Genomic DNA, 19,632 nt, shown 5'->3' with positions numbered 1-19,632 from the left:
AGATACCAGGAAGCCACTGGAGTTTATTTATTTTTTTTGGTAATGAATATGGTGACTTTATTGATGGTATTCAATATAGGACTCTATGCTTTCCCCCTCTACTAGAGGGGTGCTTTGAGCCAACAATGTGACTGGGGCACATGATCCCCAATACAGGGAGAGGGGTTCAGTATGTAGACTCCCCAGTGGAGCAACTCCTTTTTAGGACTGGGGATGAAGATCCATGGATTTCCACTCTGGTCACCAGGTACCCATTATCTGTTGACTCCAACCTTCACTGTCTTGTCTCTGGGATGCAGCTATAGCAGTGGATCCTGGCACTGAGCTTGGGAGAAGAGCTGAGAGCCACTGGAATTTATTTAGTAGAGGGGTGACATGGTCAGACCTGAACTTAAGGAAAATCACTTTGGCAGCTATGTAGATAGAGGATGAATTGGATTAGGGAGATATTTGAGTCAGGGAGAACAATTAGGAGACTATTGTAATACTCCAGGTGAGAGATAACAAGTGCCTTAAACTAGGATGGTGGCTGTGTGAATTGGGAGTAGATAGATACAGAAATGTTTGGGAGCCAAAAACGACAAAATTTTTAGGTTGAGTAAGAGGATGACATTGGGGTTGTGAACCTGGGTGGTAGGAAGGATAGTGGTAGTCTTGACAGTAATATGAAAGTGCAGAAGAAGGGTGGTTTGGGGGGAACTACAGTAAATTCTGTTTTTCTGATATACTGAATTTGTCATGAGACATTCCATTTAAAATGTCCAGTAGATAGTTGGTGAAGCAGGACTAAAGCTTATGAGAAAGACTAAGGCTAGTTATATAGATCTGGAAGTCATATACAGATTTTCTTGCACTGCTCATATTTTTTTCCCCTAAATTTTCCTTGATCTCTCTTATTTGATTTTTAAAGACCTTTTTAAGTTCTTCCAAGAACTCTTTTTGGGCTTGTGATCATTTGATATTTTTCATTGAAAAGGGAGTGGCTTTATTTTTAAGCTCCACTATCTTCCTCTGAATAGGAATCCAGATCTTCTCTATCCCCGTAGTAGCTACCTATGGTTTGGTTCTTTCTCCTTTGCTTGCTCATTTTTATTTTATTTTTATCAGTTATTATTATAATCAAGTTCTAGTCCCCAGGTGTGGGGAATGATGCCTCAGGTCCTCCTTGCTGTTATTTTCTTAGTTCTGTCCCAGGGCCCACCTTGGGCACTCCTCTCCACCCCTAGGCCATGGCCAGGGCCCCCCAGCCATGCTGTCTGACAAACACTCTTGCTCCCTGTGGTCCCTCTGGTGGCTGTGAACTTTAACTGTCCTCTCTGCCCTGGAACTGAAACCAGGGATGATGCTCTCCTGCAAGTGCCCACAGACAACAGGGTCCCCACACCTCTGCTACTGTACTCACTAGGTGTGTGCTAGCTCCTTCTCCCTGACAGTTGCAACCCAGGACCATATCTGGTCAGCACAGCTGTGCTTGGCATCCCTTGACAGTGGAAGGTCCTTCAATCTTTTCCTACTCAGCCTTCTGACCCCCACATTGTCCGTGAAGCTGACAATGTGGGACTTGTTGATTCTGGAGTTGACCTGGAAGTGTTTGCACTTCACTCAGGCCAAATCTCCACCCGTGGAGGTCGGTTTCTCCTGGGGTCTTCTCAAGTTGTCTTAGGAGGACAACTGCTTTACTTTTACTTTTGTTTATTTCTGTTTATAGGTTTTTTTTTTTGTGGAGGAAATTTGGAGAGTCAAAAGTTTTCTGTCCTACTCTGCCATCTTCCCAGAATCCTCTCCCTCACATGCACAGATATAATCATTGAACTCATGTGAATTGATGAGATCAAGTGAGAGAGTAGAGTAAAAAATGGGAGTAGGATAGTCTTGGAAGACATTCACAGCTAGTGAGTGTGATATGAATGAAGAGCCAATAAAGGACTCAGAGGAGTGGTCAGAGAGGCAGAGAGAGAACCAAGAGAAGGTTTTGACCAAAAAACCCAAAACAAACCCTAACAGAAGAGAGTATCCAGGTTGCCTTTATGTGTGTGTGTGTGTGGGGGGGGGCAACACTAACCAATGCTACGGTGAGGTCAAGAGGGATAAAGACTGAGAAAAGGCAATTTAGTTGACCAGTTATGAGGTTGTTGGTAACTTTAGAGAAAGTAATTTCAGTTGAATGATGAATTTGGAAGCTAGATTAGAGGAAAGGAAGTGGAGGCACTAAGGATAGACAGCCTTTTTAAGTTTAGCTCAGAAGAGGAGAGATACAGGATGATAACTAGCAAAGATATTAAGACCTAGTGCAGGTTTTTGAAGGATGGGAAAGACTTCGGAATGTTTGTAGGTAGCATAGAAGGGACTATTAGAAACAGATACATATCTAAATGCCTTCTGGCCATCTTTACTTGAAGATACAACAAATATAAATACAAAACACTTTTACTAAACTTTTACTTCATGTAGAGCACTATGCTAGGTGTTGCAGGTGATAAAAATTTTAGATAAGCCATGGTCCCTCCATTTAAAGAGGTATAAAAAGTAAGGGTATAAAATACCAATACAAAGTTAAAATGTAAAATATTAGAGAATTATTGAACCAAGCATAATGTGAGGTCAGAGGGAGAAAGTCATTACCAACAGGAGGGCTCAGCAAAAGATTGCCTAGAGAATTCTTAACAAAACTTTAAACTCAATAGACTCTCCCTCCTGACCTTATTTCTATGTGATGACTAGGACAGAGAACCTAGTCACCTAGACTCAAAATTTGTCATAACTCTTTGCTTTCTCAAAACCAATTAATCAGAATTCCATTGGTTCTTCTACAATATTTCCTATACCTGTTTTTTACTGCACTACCTTTGGACTTCTCTGACTGACTTCTCTACTATACCCTAGGAAGCTCATACTTGGGCTAACCTCATCATCTTGTAAGATGTCATTAGCCTTGACATTCCCCTTCATCACTGTCCTCTGCCTCTCTGACTGGAGGGTGGGGCCATGAATTCCAAACCTCCTTTTAAGGAGAGACCTTAGCCCAGATAGCTCATTTCTCACCTGGCTGCAGTAGCTTGAGATTTCCCTGATTGACTTCTCTACCACACCTCCACATTGGATAGCTCCCCCGAAACCCGGATAGCTCCCTCCACCCCATTCAGCTTCCTTTTGTGTGTCATCTTCCTCATTAGATTTTAAGCTTCCTGAAGGTAGAGACTTTACTTTTCCACATTTGTTTCCCCAGCTCTTAGCACAGTGCCTGGCTTAATGTGTATTGACTATTGACTTTACTTTCCATCCCCACTAACATTCTAGTTTTTCCTCATCTTAGCCTGCATTATTGTATCGCCTCATAACGAACCTTCATTCTTCTAATCTTTCCCCTGCTCCAATCCATCCTTTACATTACCACTAGATTTATCTTCCTGGAGAACTTCACCATTTTTAATAGAGTTCTTCTATCTGAAATAACTTCTAGCATTTATAGGGCACTTCAAGGTTTGCAAAGCGCTTTCCGTCTTATCTCATTTGACCTTCACAACAACCTGTGAGGTGAATGCTATTATCTTCATTTTACAGGGGAAGCTGAGGCTGATGAAGTTGAAGTGACTTGCCCAGGGGCACAGAGCTAGTATCTGAGGCAGGGTTTGAATTAAGGTCTTCTAGACTCCAAGCCCATTGTTCTATCCACAACACCACCTTTATGTGGGCCATTCTCCAGCAGACTTAGGAGTATCTTTGGCAAGTCACTTGTCTTCTTGTTCTATACTTTGATACTGATACTTAAAGGATTGTTGAAAAGTTATTTCTGAGGTTGCATTTATCGTAGTCTTGTATAATAATAGAGAATTCTCTCTGGAATCACTTTTTAAAAAATAAATAATTGGCATCCATGACAAAATCTTACATTGTCTATTACTTCTGTCAGCTGTGATTGAAGATGGAGGTCTGGTGTAGAAAATATGCAAAAAGCTGCTGTTCCCTTTTCATGTTTTTTATTCCTAGTAGCCTTATTGTGTGTCCATGTACCAAAGAAGGTAGAAATTCTCTTTATGCATTGTTGAGACCCTAAGCAGAACACTGCCATGTATTAAGGGGAAGATTACAAATTAATTGTTGTAGAACACACAAGCCTTGAATTTGTGGAATTTACATTCTGGTTGAAGGAAATCACAGATACACAGAACGATTATGAAGTGTTTTATCAGCCTTTACCAACTGTTAAAGTATAGGAGTGTGTAAAGAAGTCATCATAGACAGAATAGTCCTTAGAAGTTTTCCAGTCCAAATCCCTCATTTTACAGATTAGAAAACTGAGGCCTAAAGAGATTAACATTTCAGGGGTAGGAAATGGCAGTCAGATTTTGAATCCAAGTCCTGACTCCAAATCCAGGATTCTTTCCACTGAACCATACTAATGGGAATGGTACAGACTGGCTGGGTGTGTGTGTGTGTGTTTGATTTTGGAACAAGGAATGCATATTGAATGTTTCTGTGTTGAATAACAATAATAACAGCCAGCAATTACATTGCATTATCAAGGCTTGCAAGGAGCACTTTCTGTGTATTGTCTCTTTTGATCCTCACCACGATCCTGTGAGGTAGGTGCTATTATTATCTCTATTACAGAGACAGAAGACAGAAGTGAAGCTGACAGAAATGAGCTGATTTGCCCAGGATGATACAACTAGTTAAGTGTCTGAGGCCAGAACTCTGGTCTTTCTCGACTGTAAGTCCAACACTATCCTCTGCACTATCTAACTGCCCTTTCAATAGATGGAACGTCCGTCAGCTGCAGAAGATAAATAACCTAGGCAGAAATTGTGAAACGGAATGCACAGCTCCACAAAGGGCTTTGAAATGGCTGATGCATGGTGGACTCAGAGAATCCAAGCTGGAGGGAACCTGATTTGACAGGATGATGGCATTTTGAAATGGAAGGAGTCTTAGAAATCATCTAGTTCAGGGTTTTTAACCTTTTTTGTGTCACAGGGTTCCTTTGGCACTATGGTGAAGCTTATATATAGACCTTTTCTCAGAATCGTGTTTTTAGATTCATAAAATACAGAGGATTACAAAAGAAACCAAAGGTTAGTGAAAATAAAGACGTAACCATCGTGGGGGGGGAGGGGGAGAGAGTCGAGGGCTGTTCAGGCAGTAGAGGAAGTTGACCCTCGGCTCGTAAGAGAATCGATCCCGGCTCAGAGATGTAGCCCCAGGGACCACGTGGAAGCGGCGCTGCAGGGACCTCAGGGTGTAGCCAGGCTGCATCTCGCGATGTCAGGAGGAGGAAAGCCCTCCATCCAGTAGCAAAAAGAACTGGCTTCTCGGGCCCGGGCCCCGGGAATTCCCGGGGTTCCACGGGAATTCAATAGCAGAACGCAAAGCTTCCTTTCGCGCTTCTCCGGTTTCTAGCCGGGGAGGGTCACTTCCGGTACACGGGGTCCCCAAAAGGCGGGGAGCACCGTTTGCTGCGGCCCCGGCGGAAGTGCGCTAAGGCACCAGTGTCGCTGCTTCCGGTCCGGGTTGAGTGGTACTCCTGCTGCAAGGCTCTGTGGTTTGCGGGAGCCGGCTGAGGCTGGAGGATCCCAGAGCTAGAGGGGAGGAAGAGGGCGAGGTGGAGGGAACAGGCGGACTCTCAAGCTGATGCGGCGATAGCCCGATGGTGACACCGGCAACCGATCGCAGCCACAGAAGAAAGAGGGAACCCAAACGTGAGCAGGCTACTGTTTCCAGGGGGGCAGCCTGCACGGGACACCCCCCGCCCCGGTAACGGCCGAGGAGGAGGAGGAGATGGCGCCGGCCAGGGAGCGGCCGTGGCCGAGGCAGTGAGGAGGAGCGAAGCCCAAGGAGCTGGAGCCGGAGCCCCCGCGTGTGAAGAGCAGGAGCCGGCGCCATGGAAGGGACGAAGCCGAGTTTGCAACTGGTGTACCAGGCTGTGCAAGCGCTCTATCACGACCCGGACCCCAGCGGCAAGGAGCGCGCCTCGTTTTGGCTTGGGGAGCTGCAGCGATCGGTGAGCGGGGCCGACTCCCGGCCAGGGCCCGCCGCGGTGGGCGGGCGGCGGTGGCGCTGGAGAGGCCTCGGGCCAGGCCCGGACCCGGCTCGGCGGCCGAGTCCAGGTGCGGCCGCGGGGCCTCGTGCAGCCCGAGAGGAGGAGCTGCGGCTGCGGGGCGGGGCGCGGCGGCCGAGCCGCGGCTGGTGGAAGTTTCTAAAGAGAAGGGGCAGCCAGAGGCTCTGGGTCCTTTCTCGTTCAGGGTCCGATCCATTCTCTCGAGCCATCTCCTTGGCCTTGAGCCCCCTGGGAATTCAGGCCTTTACGGGTTCCCGTTCTTTAACTGCCTCTAAGGGACTCCCAGCCATGTCTCCTGGTCTCCGAATTTGAGTCCCTGTCCCACCTCCCTTCCCTGTCCAGCACGCCCACTCCACGGTGCCTTGTCCTTTCTTTCCACAACGTTTTAATTTTGCTACCTGTGACTCTTTCCCATTTAGTTTTACCCGCGCCCCGCGTCCTCATTTTCATCCATTAATATCTCTAAACATCTCTTAGCTCTTTTGGGTCTTTCCATCTGTCAATTTTGCCCTCTTTTAGTATTCCTTTGCCACCTCCTTATCACTTAACTCTGTGTTGAGACTTACTCTTTCTTCTCCACTCCCCCTCAACTTTTGCTGCACAATATCTTTTTTCTGAAATGTGGGAAAAACTTCTTAATCCTACTGACTTGAATTATAGAACTGTGAATTTTTTTTAAAACAAACGTGAAAATGCTTTGAAAATTAAAGGAAGTTTGCATTTTATTTGCTTGCCTTCTCTCAAACACAAATCCTTTTCTCACTTCTATTTACAACCCTTCTCCCCCCCCCAAAAATTATTTCTTTGCTAGAGTTTTGGTGCTCTGCCCTTTAAAGTTAACTTCTTTGAGATCTTAGTGTGTATTAGTTACATATATACTGGGCAGTCTGCAACTTTGCATTTGAAATAAGGTGGGTGATGGGTCAAGTCTTGGCTTGCCTGATTTCAAGTAATGAAAATTTTTTATAAGGTAGCTATCATTACTTGATAATCACAACACACAACCAGCTTATGTGGTCTGGAGAGTGAAAGCCTTTTTGTGGTGCTTTGTTTTACAGTTTACTAGCAGTAGTTATTTTTGTAAGATTAAAATTACCTTCATTTTTGTAGGAGGGAAATACTTGGTTTGAACAGGAAAAGTGATTTGTTAATTCAAAGAGGCTTTCTCAAGGTGTTTCCCAAGTTGTTTCAGTGGTATGTAATGAACTTCAAGTTTGCTCCTAGCACAGTTATGTTTTTATTCTCTTTGGAGGACAGAGCTTGTTTAAATCTCAGCTCTGCCACAAGACCGGTTTCAAGAAAAAACTCTTTTTCTTATTTTTTTGTAGCACGTAATTTTTCTTCTCCTCACAATCTCAGTCACCATACAGTTGTAATTCCAAGGATCTGTGCCAATTGGTCTTCTTGACACGCTCAATATGAGGCAATGGTTAGTTAATCATCTATAAGAAGTACAACTTAGATACATTTGAACACATTCTGGAATAGGATGCATTCCTTGTGTTGCATGTATCAACCATCTTTTCCTCCCCCTCCTCTGATTCTTAGAAACAGCCTGCTGCAGAGATTATTTTTCATATGACAGGCAGTTAGAATTGATATCTTGGAAATTTTCTAAAGAAAGAAAAAATTATATTTCTCTGTTTTTGGAGGCTGACTTTTATAGCAATCCCACCTAGCAGGAGCCTGTTATGTGGCCAGACTTAGTTAAACATGGTGGGAGGAAGATGTCCTAATTTAACTCAGCCAACTCAAACTCTAGGGCGAAGCATTGAATGAAAAGTCATCCCCCTTCATTGGATATATGGAATTACCTACTAAGTTGTTGAAGACAGTAATTTAAATCAAGAGGGAGGGAAGTGTATGTTATAGACAGGAAAACTATGATAGTTTTGACTGGAATAAGAGCAAATCTGGTTGCGGTACTATGCACCATCGCAGCAGATGAGCCAGGATAACCTTGGGACAATGATAATTGATTTGGCCTAGATTCTTGGGAAATTTTTTCCCCATAATAAATGAGACAGGCTGTGGCATATGTATCCTAGTACTTTTCCTCTTTGGAATTCCTGTTTCCCTGAAGTTCTTCTGAAACATCAGGGTTTTCTTTTCCTCTGCCATTTCAGTCATTGGTTTGATCTGGTGATTTATCATGAATACTAGGCATCTCTTTGGTGGTTTTAAGCTGTCAACCAACAAGCACTTATTGAGCTCCTACTATGTGACAGACGTTGTTCTTAAGGATGAAGATGTGGAGCCCATAAAAAAAGGGTCCAGTTTGCCTTCAAGGAATTTGCAGTTTTTTTGGAGAAGACAACATGTGTGCTCATAAGTTAATACAAAATACTCATGAAATAAACACAAGGCAGTGGGAACAGTATGTGTGAAGGTGAAGGCACTGGCAGCTTAAAAGGCTTCGTGTTGGAAATAGCACTTGGGCTTAGCTAAGAAATAAGCTAGAGCTGATCAGAGGCTAGGTGGAGGTGAGGAGGCATGGACAGTATGTGAAAAGGCATAGGAGTATGTGAAAAGTGATAGGAGGTGGAGTGTCATGTGTGAGAGAACAGCAAAGTGGGCTGGTTTGGGTATACTCAAGTGTGAGAAAGAAAGGAATGGAAACAGTCCAGAAAGGTAGGGTAGAACCTCCTAGCAAAGGGCTTCTAATACTCAACTTTGATTTTGGAGGTAATAATGAGCCACTGGAACTTTTTGAGCAAGAGAATGACATGATCAGACTTGTGTTTATGATTTTGGCAGCTTTAAGGAATATGGATTACAAAATGGAGAGACTTGAAGATGGGAGATAGATTAGGAGACCATTGCAATAGAACAAATGAAAGTGACAAGAGTCTGAACTAGAGTAGGGGTTTTACACATGACCAAACAAGACAGACTTGAAAATGCAAGATTTATTTAAGAGGAGGAGGAAATTTCTGCTAGTGTGCTCTCTCTTTATTGATACAAGTTTAAGAAGGTCTGAAAAAAAGCTTTGCACATATGAATGAGTCACTGCATTTCTAGTTGAATTTTTTTTTTTTTTTTTTTAGGCAATTGGGGTTAAGTGACTTGCCCAGGGTCACACAGCTAGTATGTGTCAAGTGTTTGGTCTGAGGCCAGTTTGGACTCAGGTCCTCCTGACTTCAGGGCCGGTGCTCTATCCATTGCACCACCTAGCTGCCCCCAAATTATCACTCTTCTTTTTTTATTTTTAGGCAGTTAGGGTTAAGTGACTTGCCCAGGGTCACACAGCTAGTAAGTGTTATGTGTCTGAGGCCGGATTGAACTCAAGTCCTCCTGACTTCAGGGCTGGTGCTCTATCCACTGCACCACCTAGCTGCCCCTGAATTCTTTGTAAGAACTCTAATATTTGTATTGTGCCTTTAAGGTTTGCAAAGAGCTTTATATATATTATTCTTATTTGACCCTCACAACAGTTATTCAAAATAAGTGCTGTTATTCTTCTCATTTTATAAATGAGGCAACTGACAGGTGAAGTGCCTTGTCCAAGGTCACATACCTAGTGAAGTGTCTAAGGCAGGATTTGAACCCCAGTCTTTGTGGCTCCAGGCCTTACACTCTGCACCTTACACTAAGCCTCCTAGTTGCCCCTTTGTTAAGTCCTGGCAGTGCAAACCATTGTTCTACACTCAGGCTACAAAGATATAGCAACTGGTGGCCCAGTGGATAGAGCACTGGGCCTAGAATCAGGAAAACCTGAGTTCCGGCCTCAGACATTTACTAGCTGTGTGCCCCTGGAGGAATCACTTAACCTTTTTGCCTCAGTTTCCTTATTTGTAAAATGGGGATAATATTAGCACCTATCTCCTAGGGTTGTTATGAGGATCAAATGAGATAATATTTGTAAAACTCATTTAGCACAGTGCTTGGCACATGATAGATGCTATGTAAATGCTTATTCCTATCTCCCCCTTGCAAATGTAAGCCCTTGCTTTCAAGAAATTTACAATCTGATACAGGAGGAATATATTTCTTATTGAATTGTAGCAATTTAGGCTAGTTTAAGACAGATTTAGAGCTAGATATCTGGAATTCTTTATAATAACTAATTTTTATCTATGTTATCAAGACTAGCTTCATTTTACAGGTGAGGAAAATGAGTGAAATTTAGGTAAATATTCTTTTTCATAGCTGAGGCTCTGGACACGGGGCAATGTTTTTATTGATTACTGATAAACTGCTATAGATTCCATGAATATTTTTGTATTTCTAGTCAAGAATGGATGGACATTGCTGTTCTAGACCTTCAAGTCCATCAGTCTTCCTGTCTTAAATGAAGATTATTGTTATAGCTAGTATGCCCTGTATTTGTCATTTGCATTTATTGGAAAGTAGAAAAATGAGAAGCAACTTTTGTTGTATAGTCAGTTATTGAGCTATGTAAGAGTTTAAAAAAATAACTTACACACTGTTTTGGTGATTGTGTTTCCTTGGGTTGTACTCAATACTAAGCTGTAACCAGAGGGTTACATTGACTCTACAATTGAAGAGTGACTAGTATAGTAGTCCTGTTCTTTGCTTGTTGGAGCTTTACAGCGATGTTGAAGATTTATAGACCAGTGTAGTGGAAAAATTTCTGGCTTTCAGAATCAGAATTTTTCTGCTGGATTTCAAATCAGAAGACTTGGGTTCAATTTATGACACTGCTATTTACAACCTTTGTGAGCTTGGGCAAGTCACTTGAACTCTCTAGGTACCATCTACAAAATGAGGGATGTTATCAAACTCAAATAGAAGCGAGGTCATAAACTGTATGTGAGAATTTCTGTGGGTGCTGTTGACTGAGAAAACTACATGTTAACATCCATGTTTTATTGTATTTTTATTTATTTTGTTAAATATTGCCCAATTAACATAATGAGTCAGGCTAGATGATTTCTAAGGCCCTTTCTTGCTCTAAATCTATGATCCTCTGTTCCTAATGATATAGAGTACTATTATGATTCCTTTTACTCATTTATTTAGTTTTGCTTTTTGGTGAGGCCATTGGGGTTAAGTGATTTGCCGAGGGTCACATAGCTAGTAACTGTTAAGTGTCTGAGGCTGGATTTGAACTCAGGTCCTTCTGACTCCAAGGCCAGAGTTCTGTCCACTGCGCCACCTAGCTGCCTCTCATGATTCCTCTTTCTAGGAGACATATAGTTTCTGGTTTGCATTAGTTTTAAAGCACAACCAGTAGCCTTTCTTAACCTATTTCACAAGATTTTTGAGAGGAAAGGCATTTGTAAACTGTAAAGTTTGTAATATAAAAGTTAACTATTGTTATCTGCCTTACTTTATGATTATTACACTCATTTGATCATTTTGATTACACAGGGTCTTTTATCTGAATTTTGTGTTTGAAAATTTTTAGGTTGATATGGTTTATTGCAGAGCTTTGCTCCAGTTGTTTCGATCTTTCCCTATACATCCTGTGTTTTGCTCTTTGCTTGTGGTATCAATCCTCCAAAGTATATGTGAAACCTTGGTTTTGAATGTGAATATGTAGCTTAGTGTATTAAATTATAATTCCATGATGGCCTTGCAAATTTGAAAAACTTTTGCTTGAAGTATCTTATCCTCCAGGAACCCAGCTTATTAATGAAGTCCACGTTCATAGAGTTACAGAATCATAGAATTTTAGAACAGGAAGAGATCTTAGAGATATTCTTCTGGTTTACTTGTCCAAAAATGGTTCAGTTAAATGAGGATAAGGGCTAGTGGTTAAGAAACAGACTTATATTATTCTAATTTTCTAGAAGTCCCAAAATCGGCACTCAGTTTACATAATATGGAATGAATTCAAGAAGCTATGCATTGCATATTTTAAAGCAGGATTGCTCACAGTAATTTCATGGTTTTTTTGAGTGGGTTTCGGGATATGGGTTTGGTCCAAGGCCCTTGTATTTGCCTTGAAGTGAACCCTTGAACTGCATCTCCTTGTGTGGGACACACATCTTTGGGACTGAGCCAGAACTGGATTGACATTCCCTTCCCTACTGGTTAGGGCTAATTAAGACCACAAAGTCAAGTCAACAAGTATTTATTAAGCACTTAACTGTGTGCCAGGCACTACGTGTTTTAAACCCCGTGAATACAAATAGAATTTGAAAGTCTATGTCCTCTAAGAATTTACATTCTAATGGGGGAAGACAGCACATAAAAGGGAGCTAAAAAGCTGTAGGTACCCTGGGCTGGAACTTTTGTAGAGAAAGTCTAGGAGACTCAGGAGTGCAACCTGGAGAACAAAGGAATTTTACCCAAAGGAATGTGTAGTTTTGTTGAACACTGGGGAGAGCAGTCAATCCCCTTCCTCATTCTCAGTGACTTGTTACTTTGAAATAAAGAATGGAATATGGTGGGGCTTTTATAGTTTTTTTTGAATATTATTTGGGCTTCTTTCTTTCATTTTTTTGGGGGGGAGGGGTAAGCAGTTGGTGCCAAGTGATTTGTCCAGTCACACAGCTAGTCAGTGTCAAGTGTCTGAGGTCAAATTTGAACTCGGTGCTCCTGATCCCAGGGCCAGTGCTCTATCCTCTGCACCACCTAGCTGCTCCTTTGCTTATTTCTACTTGGTTTTTATTGTCTGGCCTTTTAAGGGCTTAAACTGTTTAGAAAAACATGCTTAAGAAATCTCTTGTTTATTATTTGTGTTATTTAAAATTATGAGATTAGAATTAGACAAGATACTTTTCTTTTCAATATATTTTATACCCAGAGCAAGTAATTCTGTCTCTCTCCGTCCCATCCCTTTCTAGTTGTTATAGAAAATGCTGCCAAGATGAAAGTTGTCTGTTGTGCTTAAATGAATGAACCATTTTACTTCCAGAAAAGTTTAGTTTTCTCTACTGGGGTATATGTATTATCTGGATTTGAATCTTGCTTCTTGGGGGTCTGTTATTTTTTTTCTCTAAATTCTTTGCTTTTTCATCTTTCCTGTGATTCACTCAGTGGTGTGTATATTGTCCCTCTTCAATTTTATTGTGGTTGCTGGGTTTAAGGCTTTCTTACAATATAGATTACATTGGAACAAATACTTTTAGTCCCTCAAATTGATGTGATTAAAAAAAAATCTCCATTCACTGTCAAAAACCTTCCCCACCACCCAAAATACTGTCACTAAAAACAGTCTGTTGTGGCAGGACTGACAATTTCCTCATGAAATTACTATTGTCATGGTGGTACAGAAGTAAGGGCTAGCAAGGAAATCAACCAACTTTAAAGGATTCCCTTTTTACTTTCAGGTAAATTAAACTTGTTCTTCCTTTGCTTGTCTCTTGGGAATTGTTTTTCCTGATTTGGGAAATTTCAATTTTCCTGGCTTGAGATCGTGTTGTTACACTTAATTGAATTGAATGGGAGATATCTGGAAAATTGTCCTCTCTGAAAGTCAGTTTGTTGTTTTTCATCATCCTTTCAGTCTTTAGTAGGAATTACTAGTTCTGTAGGAGAATAGCAAGGCATACATTGTTTTATTTCACTTTGTTTTATTGTGCTTTGCTTTATGCGCTTCGAAGATAATTATGGTGGTTTTTTTTTGTTTTTGTTTTTTTTACAAATTGAAGGTTTGTGGCAACTCTGCTTCGTGCAAGTCTATTGGGGCCATTTTTCCAACAGCATGTGCTCACATCTTGTCTCTTTGTCACATTTTGGTAATTCTCACAATATTTTAAACTTTTTCATTATTATTACATCTATTATGGTGACCTGTGATAAGTGATAATTGATGTAATTGTTTGGAGGCATCGCATACTGTGCCCATATAAGACAGCAAACTTAATTAAGATAAATGTTATGTTTGTTCTGCCCCCTCCGCTCACTGGCTATTCCCGTCTATTTCCCTTTCCTTGGGCCTGAGACACAATATTGAAATTAGGCCAATTAGTAATCCTATGATGGCTTCTAAGTGTTCAGGTGAAAGGAATAGTGGCTCGATGGAACAGACCTAATTGTTGTCTTTTAAGACATTGCCGCAGCCACCCCAGCCTTCAGCAACCACTACCCTGATCAGTCAGCAGCAATCAGTATTGAGGCAAGACCCTCCTAGGGTTATGACTAGTTGAAGGCTCAGATGATGATTAGCATTTTAAAATTAGCAATAAAATATATTTTTAATTAGGATATGTACATTTTTAAAAGATATGATACTATTGCACACTTAATAGACTACAGTAGAGTCTAAATATGACTTTTATATGCACTGGGAAACAAAACTTCCTGTGAATAGCTTTATTGTGAGATTTACTTTATTTCAGTAGTCTGGAACCGAATCCACAATATCTGCCTCTATATTGATGCACATTCTTCATTCAGCAAATGAATCAGTAGTTGGAAAGTTTTTAAACTATTTAACACCTGAAACTAAAACAATTTGACAGTGTTTTATTGGATTTATTTACTTAGGAAATTTCATGTTTCCTGAGGGGTGTTTATTCCCACTCTCCCTTCTTGAATTCTCATGTGCGCATTTATCTGTTATAACTTGTGTCATCAGTTCACCCCCCATTCCCCCTCCAAGAGAATGTAAGTGAGGTTAGGGATTGTTTTTTGTTTTGTCTTATTATTGGCAGTACCTAGTACAGTGTTTTGCACATAGTAGGTACTTAATAAATACCTTTTTGGTTGGTGTTACTATACCCAGTGAAGTGTTTTAACTAATTAGGGTATGTGTGTAGGATAAAGGAGCAATATTAATCTCATTTTTGGATAGGTAATAAATCCTTGGGCTACTGTTGGATGTGTGCTTGTATTTTTGAGGGAATGATTGTGATTTCACTGGTTAGCAGTTTTAAGAGTTATTGACAGTTTCAAAGTTGTGATGAGTCATGTAACAACAGTACACTTTTTTAAAGGGGGGGAAACAATTTTTTGTATCTGTTGTGACCAATAGTAAAGGAACTTAGACTAAGACTGTTAGTGGTAGAGCTCTAGATAGCCTGCCACGTATTCTTGGGAGTAGACCACGTAAAGGCCCCTTCTCTGTTTTTGTGAAATTGAGTGATTAAATGGAAAATGTTCTCGTGTTGCAGCCCCTTTGAAATGTGAGAGCTGCAGCTTCCTCCTTTTGACTGTAAGCCCTAGGCTTCACTTGGGATGGTCCCTTCTGAAATGTGGTTTTCTCTCTCTCCCTCCCTCTCTCTCTCTCTCTCTCTCTCCCTCTCCCTCTCCCTCTCCCTGCCTTGGCGATGGAGGTTACGTGACTTGCCCAGGGTCCCACAGCTAGTCAGTGTCAAGTGTTTGGTCTGATGCCAGATTTGAACTCAGGTCCTCCTGACTTCAGGGCTGTTCCTGTATCGCCTGCGCCACCTAGCTGCCCCTTGCCACTCTCTCTTAATACTTAACCCCTTTGGCCTTCATTTTCCTCATTGTAAAAATGAACAGATAGGACTACCTGACCCAAGGTCCTTTCTAGCCCCTAATCTGTGTTTCTGTGACTAAATTTGTCCAGAAATTGGAAGTATAGTGAGGGATAGCAATCTACCATTACAACCTTACAATCCCTGGGTTAGGGCTGTTTTTGAAAACCTGTGTGGTGACTAGAAAAAAACAAATCTGTAACCTAATATATCACTCACCTGCAATATGCCTCACCCTTTAAAATTGTGAAAACAATTATCAGAGATCATGTCTTACTGGGTTTTTGTTGCCCTGTGATTTTATCAGTATAATGAACTCCCAGTGAATAAATTCCTTCTACTAGCGCATATTGGCTACTTTTTGGCAATTTATATTCCTAGTCTCAACCTGAGAGGTTGTTAAATCTGTAAGTGTAGTGAAAGGAGTTGAATCCAGGCTTTACCAATTCTGAGGGTTGTGGTCTAGTCACTATACAGTTAAATTGCCCCTGGTTTGACTGGTTGTTTACTTGGGTAACCTGTATCTTCTGCATTATCCCTGATTCCTTTGGAGGATATAATGTTTTCTTTTTCCTACTCCAAAATGATAATCCCAAAGAGAACTACTTTGGAGTATCAGGCCAAGCGGGCCACCTGAGAGATGCATAAAGTTTGGAGTCATAATCGATCCTATTCTTTCTTTGACCTCATTTTGTATCTGTCAGTCATGGAATCAAATTCTCAAAAAAGTATAGCATTGATAGCAACAGCTTTGGAGTTCATAAGGCTACAGTCCATATTTGCGTGTGTGTGTGTGTGTGTGTGTGTGTGTGTGTGTGTTTAAATTTATAACCAGAACATAGTGAATTTTAGATGATGTGAGTTTCTCAATTCTTGACTTCTTGAAAGCAATTTTGGAATTAGGCTGTAAAAAAAGAAGAAAAAAGGCTAAAATATCTGTACACTATGACTCAGATTTCACTGCTAGGAGATTTTTGACCCTAAGGAGGTCAAAGACAGAAAATAAAGTTCCATATTCACCTAATGGGGCTTTTCGTGGTAGCAAAGAACTCGAAACAAGTCGAAACCCTTAATTTGGGGAATAGCCAAGCAAATTATGGCCTGGGGATGTAATGGAATATGGAATATTACCTATCAAAGAATGAGGAATATGAAGAATTTAGGGACCATAAAAAGACTCATGTGCACGTATGGGAATTAACTGAAAACAGGAGAACAATATATACAATGATTATAACCATGTGGGTGGAGGAAAAAGATTTGGAGAGGAGACGGGATGGCAGGGAACATACTACTAAAATATCAGATCAAGCAAAGTCTTACAAGTTTACTTACCCTAGAAAATGACTTTTCATCGTTTGTTGTTGCAGAGTAGGAACTAGATGATCTCCTTCAACCTTAAATTCTAAGTTTCCTTTTATAATGTAAGCCCTTTGAGGGCAGGGCCTGTTTTTGACTTTCTGTGTAGCTCCAGTGTCTAACATGGTGCTTGGCATATAGTAAGCACATAATAAATGCTTATTGTCTTGCTGACATTCTGCATCTTTTGTTTGACTCATTGTGGTTTGTGGTTTTCAGTTTTCCAGGAGACAAAAGGCCAAGGGAAAGGATTGGGACTTGTAGGGGTAGGCTACAGTTTTTCTAGGCAGTATAAGGTGTAGACCCAAGACATAATGAAGTATCATTTTACTTAGTGGTATCAGCAACTTGTTACTTACCTGTTTGAAACTTAAAAAATTAAAATTGTCAGTGAGTGAGTGCTTGTTCTGTTTTCAGTCCTGTGCTAGGGTCTATAAATGGTGGTAGACTTCAGAGAAGAGGACATTTCACTTGTATAAAACAGTTCAAGTAAGTTCAAGTAGGATAATTGGATTCAGAACCAGTTTGTCTCGCTTGGTGATCTTTCTTGGTGACTTAATAAATAAATGCTTAGCTTTGCACAGTATAGGTGCTCAGAAAAGGTTAAATAAGCATGCATCCTTATCTTTGAATAAATCTAATGTTTTTATATTCCATTCTTCTCTGGGTTGGTCAGATGATGTTCTACCTTAACAGTTTTTATCACTCAGATATCTGAAAGATATTTGGGGCTCTTGCTATATTAACCATTGATTAAGTCTGTGAGATAGTATGCTTGTTGGGAGAAAACTTTGGCTTTTCCAAAGCTTAGAAAAACTCGCATATCCACATTGGCATGAAGTCCTATGCATATCATGTTTTATGGCTGTATTACAAGTTTTCCCTAAGTTTCCTCTAAAAGTAGATCTCAGCATTATTTCCCCAGTGATGATCATGACTATAGAATAGATTAAAGTAGACAGATTATGGAGACATTTTTTCCCTGTGGAATTAAGTTTATTTGTTGTAATATGCTTGGCTTAAGGTCTTATTCTCTCTGAACTCATCCGTATTTCCACTTTTGCTTTGAATTCAAATACAGTCAGTTCTGCTATAACTCAGCAAATGGATTCCCAAAAAGCACTGCTATATGCAAAATCTTGAAATAAAAGAGCTTGTGGGGTAAATGGGGTTAGGGATACAAGGCTCAAAAACTTAATATGTCAGTGACATATTAAAAACAGATAGGAATCTAATTTAAAAAGGTAGCATAGTTAGAGATATGTTAAATGATTAAGAAATAAATGCTATAATAAATAGTTGTGGGTGAGTGGTCTTGAACCTTACAAGTAAGTTAAGTGGCCTGGGCAGAGGACCCCTGAGTGGTTGAGACCAGTTCTTCTCAGTCCAGTGCTCCTACTTCACCAGAAGCTAAACAATAAATATAGCACTTTACCTTCACAAAAGTCCTGAAGTTTGTATAAGTGGGCATCAAAATTAGGGTTGCAGTTTGTGGTTTATTGTCAAGTGCTACAGTTTCCTGAGTTCTCTCACTGTTTTTTATAGAAGAAATCTTGTGCAGCAAACAAATGTGTTAGGCTCAAAATGTTTTATTATGTATCAATAGTGTCGAAACAAATATGTGTTCTTAAAATACTTGTTACAGCAAAACTGCATTCCAGGGTGAAGATACTTGTCTGCTGTACTTCTGGAGTAGGTGGCTTATCTGAAATGTTAAAATAATTTCTGGTAACTTATGCTTTTAAAAAAAAATGACTTATCTTTTATAGTTTACAGATATTTTATTCTCCCCCCCATTATTTACAATTTTGTTAACACATTTGAAATTATTTTAAGTCTCTTGAAAAAGACACAAAACAAGGATATTGACTTTTTAAACGTGCAAGGTATTTTTGGAAAATATATCCTTATAGTCAGAACAGTGATTCTTTTTTTTCATACTTATTCTGTATCAAGTTATGATCTGTAACATGTAGAATCACAGTTATGCAACAGTGGAATTTCTTGAATGGAATTTGCTTTGAAGCCATTCCTAAATTGACTTAAGAATTAATGATTGTTTTTCTTTTTTTCTGAGTGTCAGGCACTTCATGCGTTTGACAAATATTTATTGAGTAGCTACTATATGTGAGGCCCTGTGTTAGATGCAATTGTGGATACAAAGTTAAGGCACACAGGGGCAAAAGACTTAGATCCTGTCGTTCAACAAATTGAATTATTTTTAACCATTTTTGTTAAACTTTGTTAAGCTTTTTTATTTCACAGGTACAGAAATTTTGTAGTGAAAATAATATCTTATGTACTCTTCTGAATCAGAGAAATATTTTGTGATTTAACAATTTTGTAAAAGAACATTAAAAGCTCTCTTGCACCCTGCAATCAGTCTTGTTGACTCTCCCTGCGCAACTTGTCTACCACCTGTCCTTTCTCTCTACATTCTATTCAGGACTTATTCACATATTGCCTAGATTATTATAGTAGTCTTTTATTGGTCTTCCTGCTTCCATTCTATTCTTTCTTTAATCCTTCACACATCTGCAAGGCACAGGTCTGACCATGTGGTTCCCCAGTTCAAAAGCCTGAAGTGATAGCCTGTTTTTCTAGGGTAAAATACAAACTCCTCAGACTCTTTGGAGGTCTTCAAGTAGAGACTGGATGTTGCATTGAATCGGTGACTGAGGTCCTTTCCAACCCTCAGATTCTGTTGTAGTGATTGTTTAAACCCTCTATGACAGAGTTCTTCACCTGATTTGTTTCAGACCTTTTAGCAGTCCCACAAAGGCTGTGGGGCCCCTTCTCAGAATAAAGTTTTTAAATGCTTAATAGCAATTATTAGATTCTAATTATTTGTCTTCCCATTCTACT

General features: G+C 40.3%; 1 protein-coding gene across 1 annotated transcript in view; it reads left to right on the top strand.

Moving 5' to 3' along the window:
* The first annotated feature begins 5,499 nt into the window (after window positions 1-5,499).
* TNPO3 (transportin 3) overlaps window positions 5,500-19,632 on the top strand; it is a 118,473-nt gene continuing 104,340 nt past the window's right edge. Inside the window, exon 1 of the mRNA XM_027840142.1 lies at window positions 5,500-5,998. Coding sequence (XP_027695943.1) covers window positions 5,879-5,998 — 120 coding nt within the window. The 5' untranslated portion in view covers window positions 5,500-5,878. The remainder of the gene's footprint in view (window positions 5,999-19,632) is intronic.

This window comes from Vombatus ursinus, unplaced genomic scaffold (assembly GCF_900497805.2).
Source record: "Vombatus ursinus unplaced genomic scaffold, bare-nosed wombat genome assembly UNPS02014839.1, whole genome shotgun sequence".
Taxonomy (NCBI): Eukaryota; Metazoa; Chordata; class Mammalia; order Diprotodontia; family Vombatidae; genus Vombatus; species Vombatus ursinus.
The sequence above is the reverse complement of the archived record's forward strand: the minus strand, read 5'-3'. Positions and strand labels throughout refer to the sequence as shown.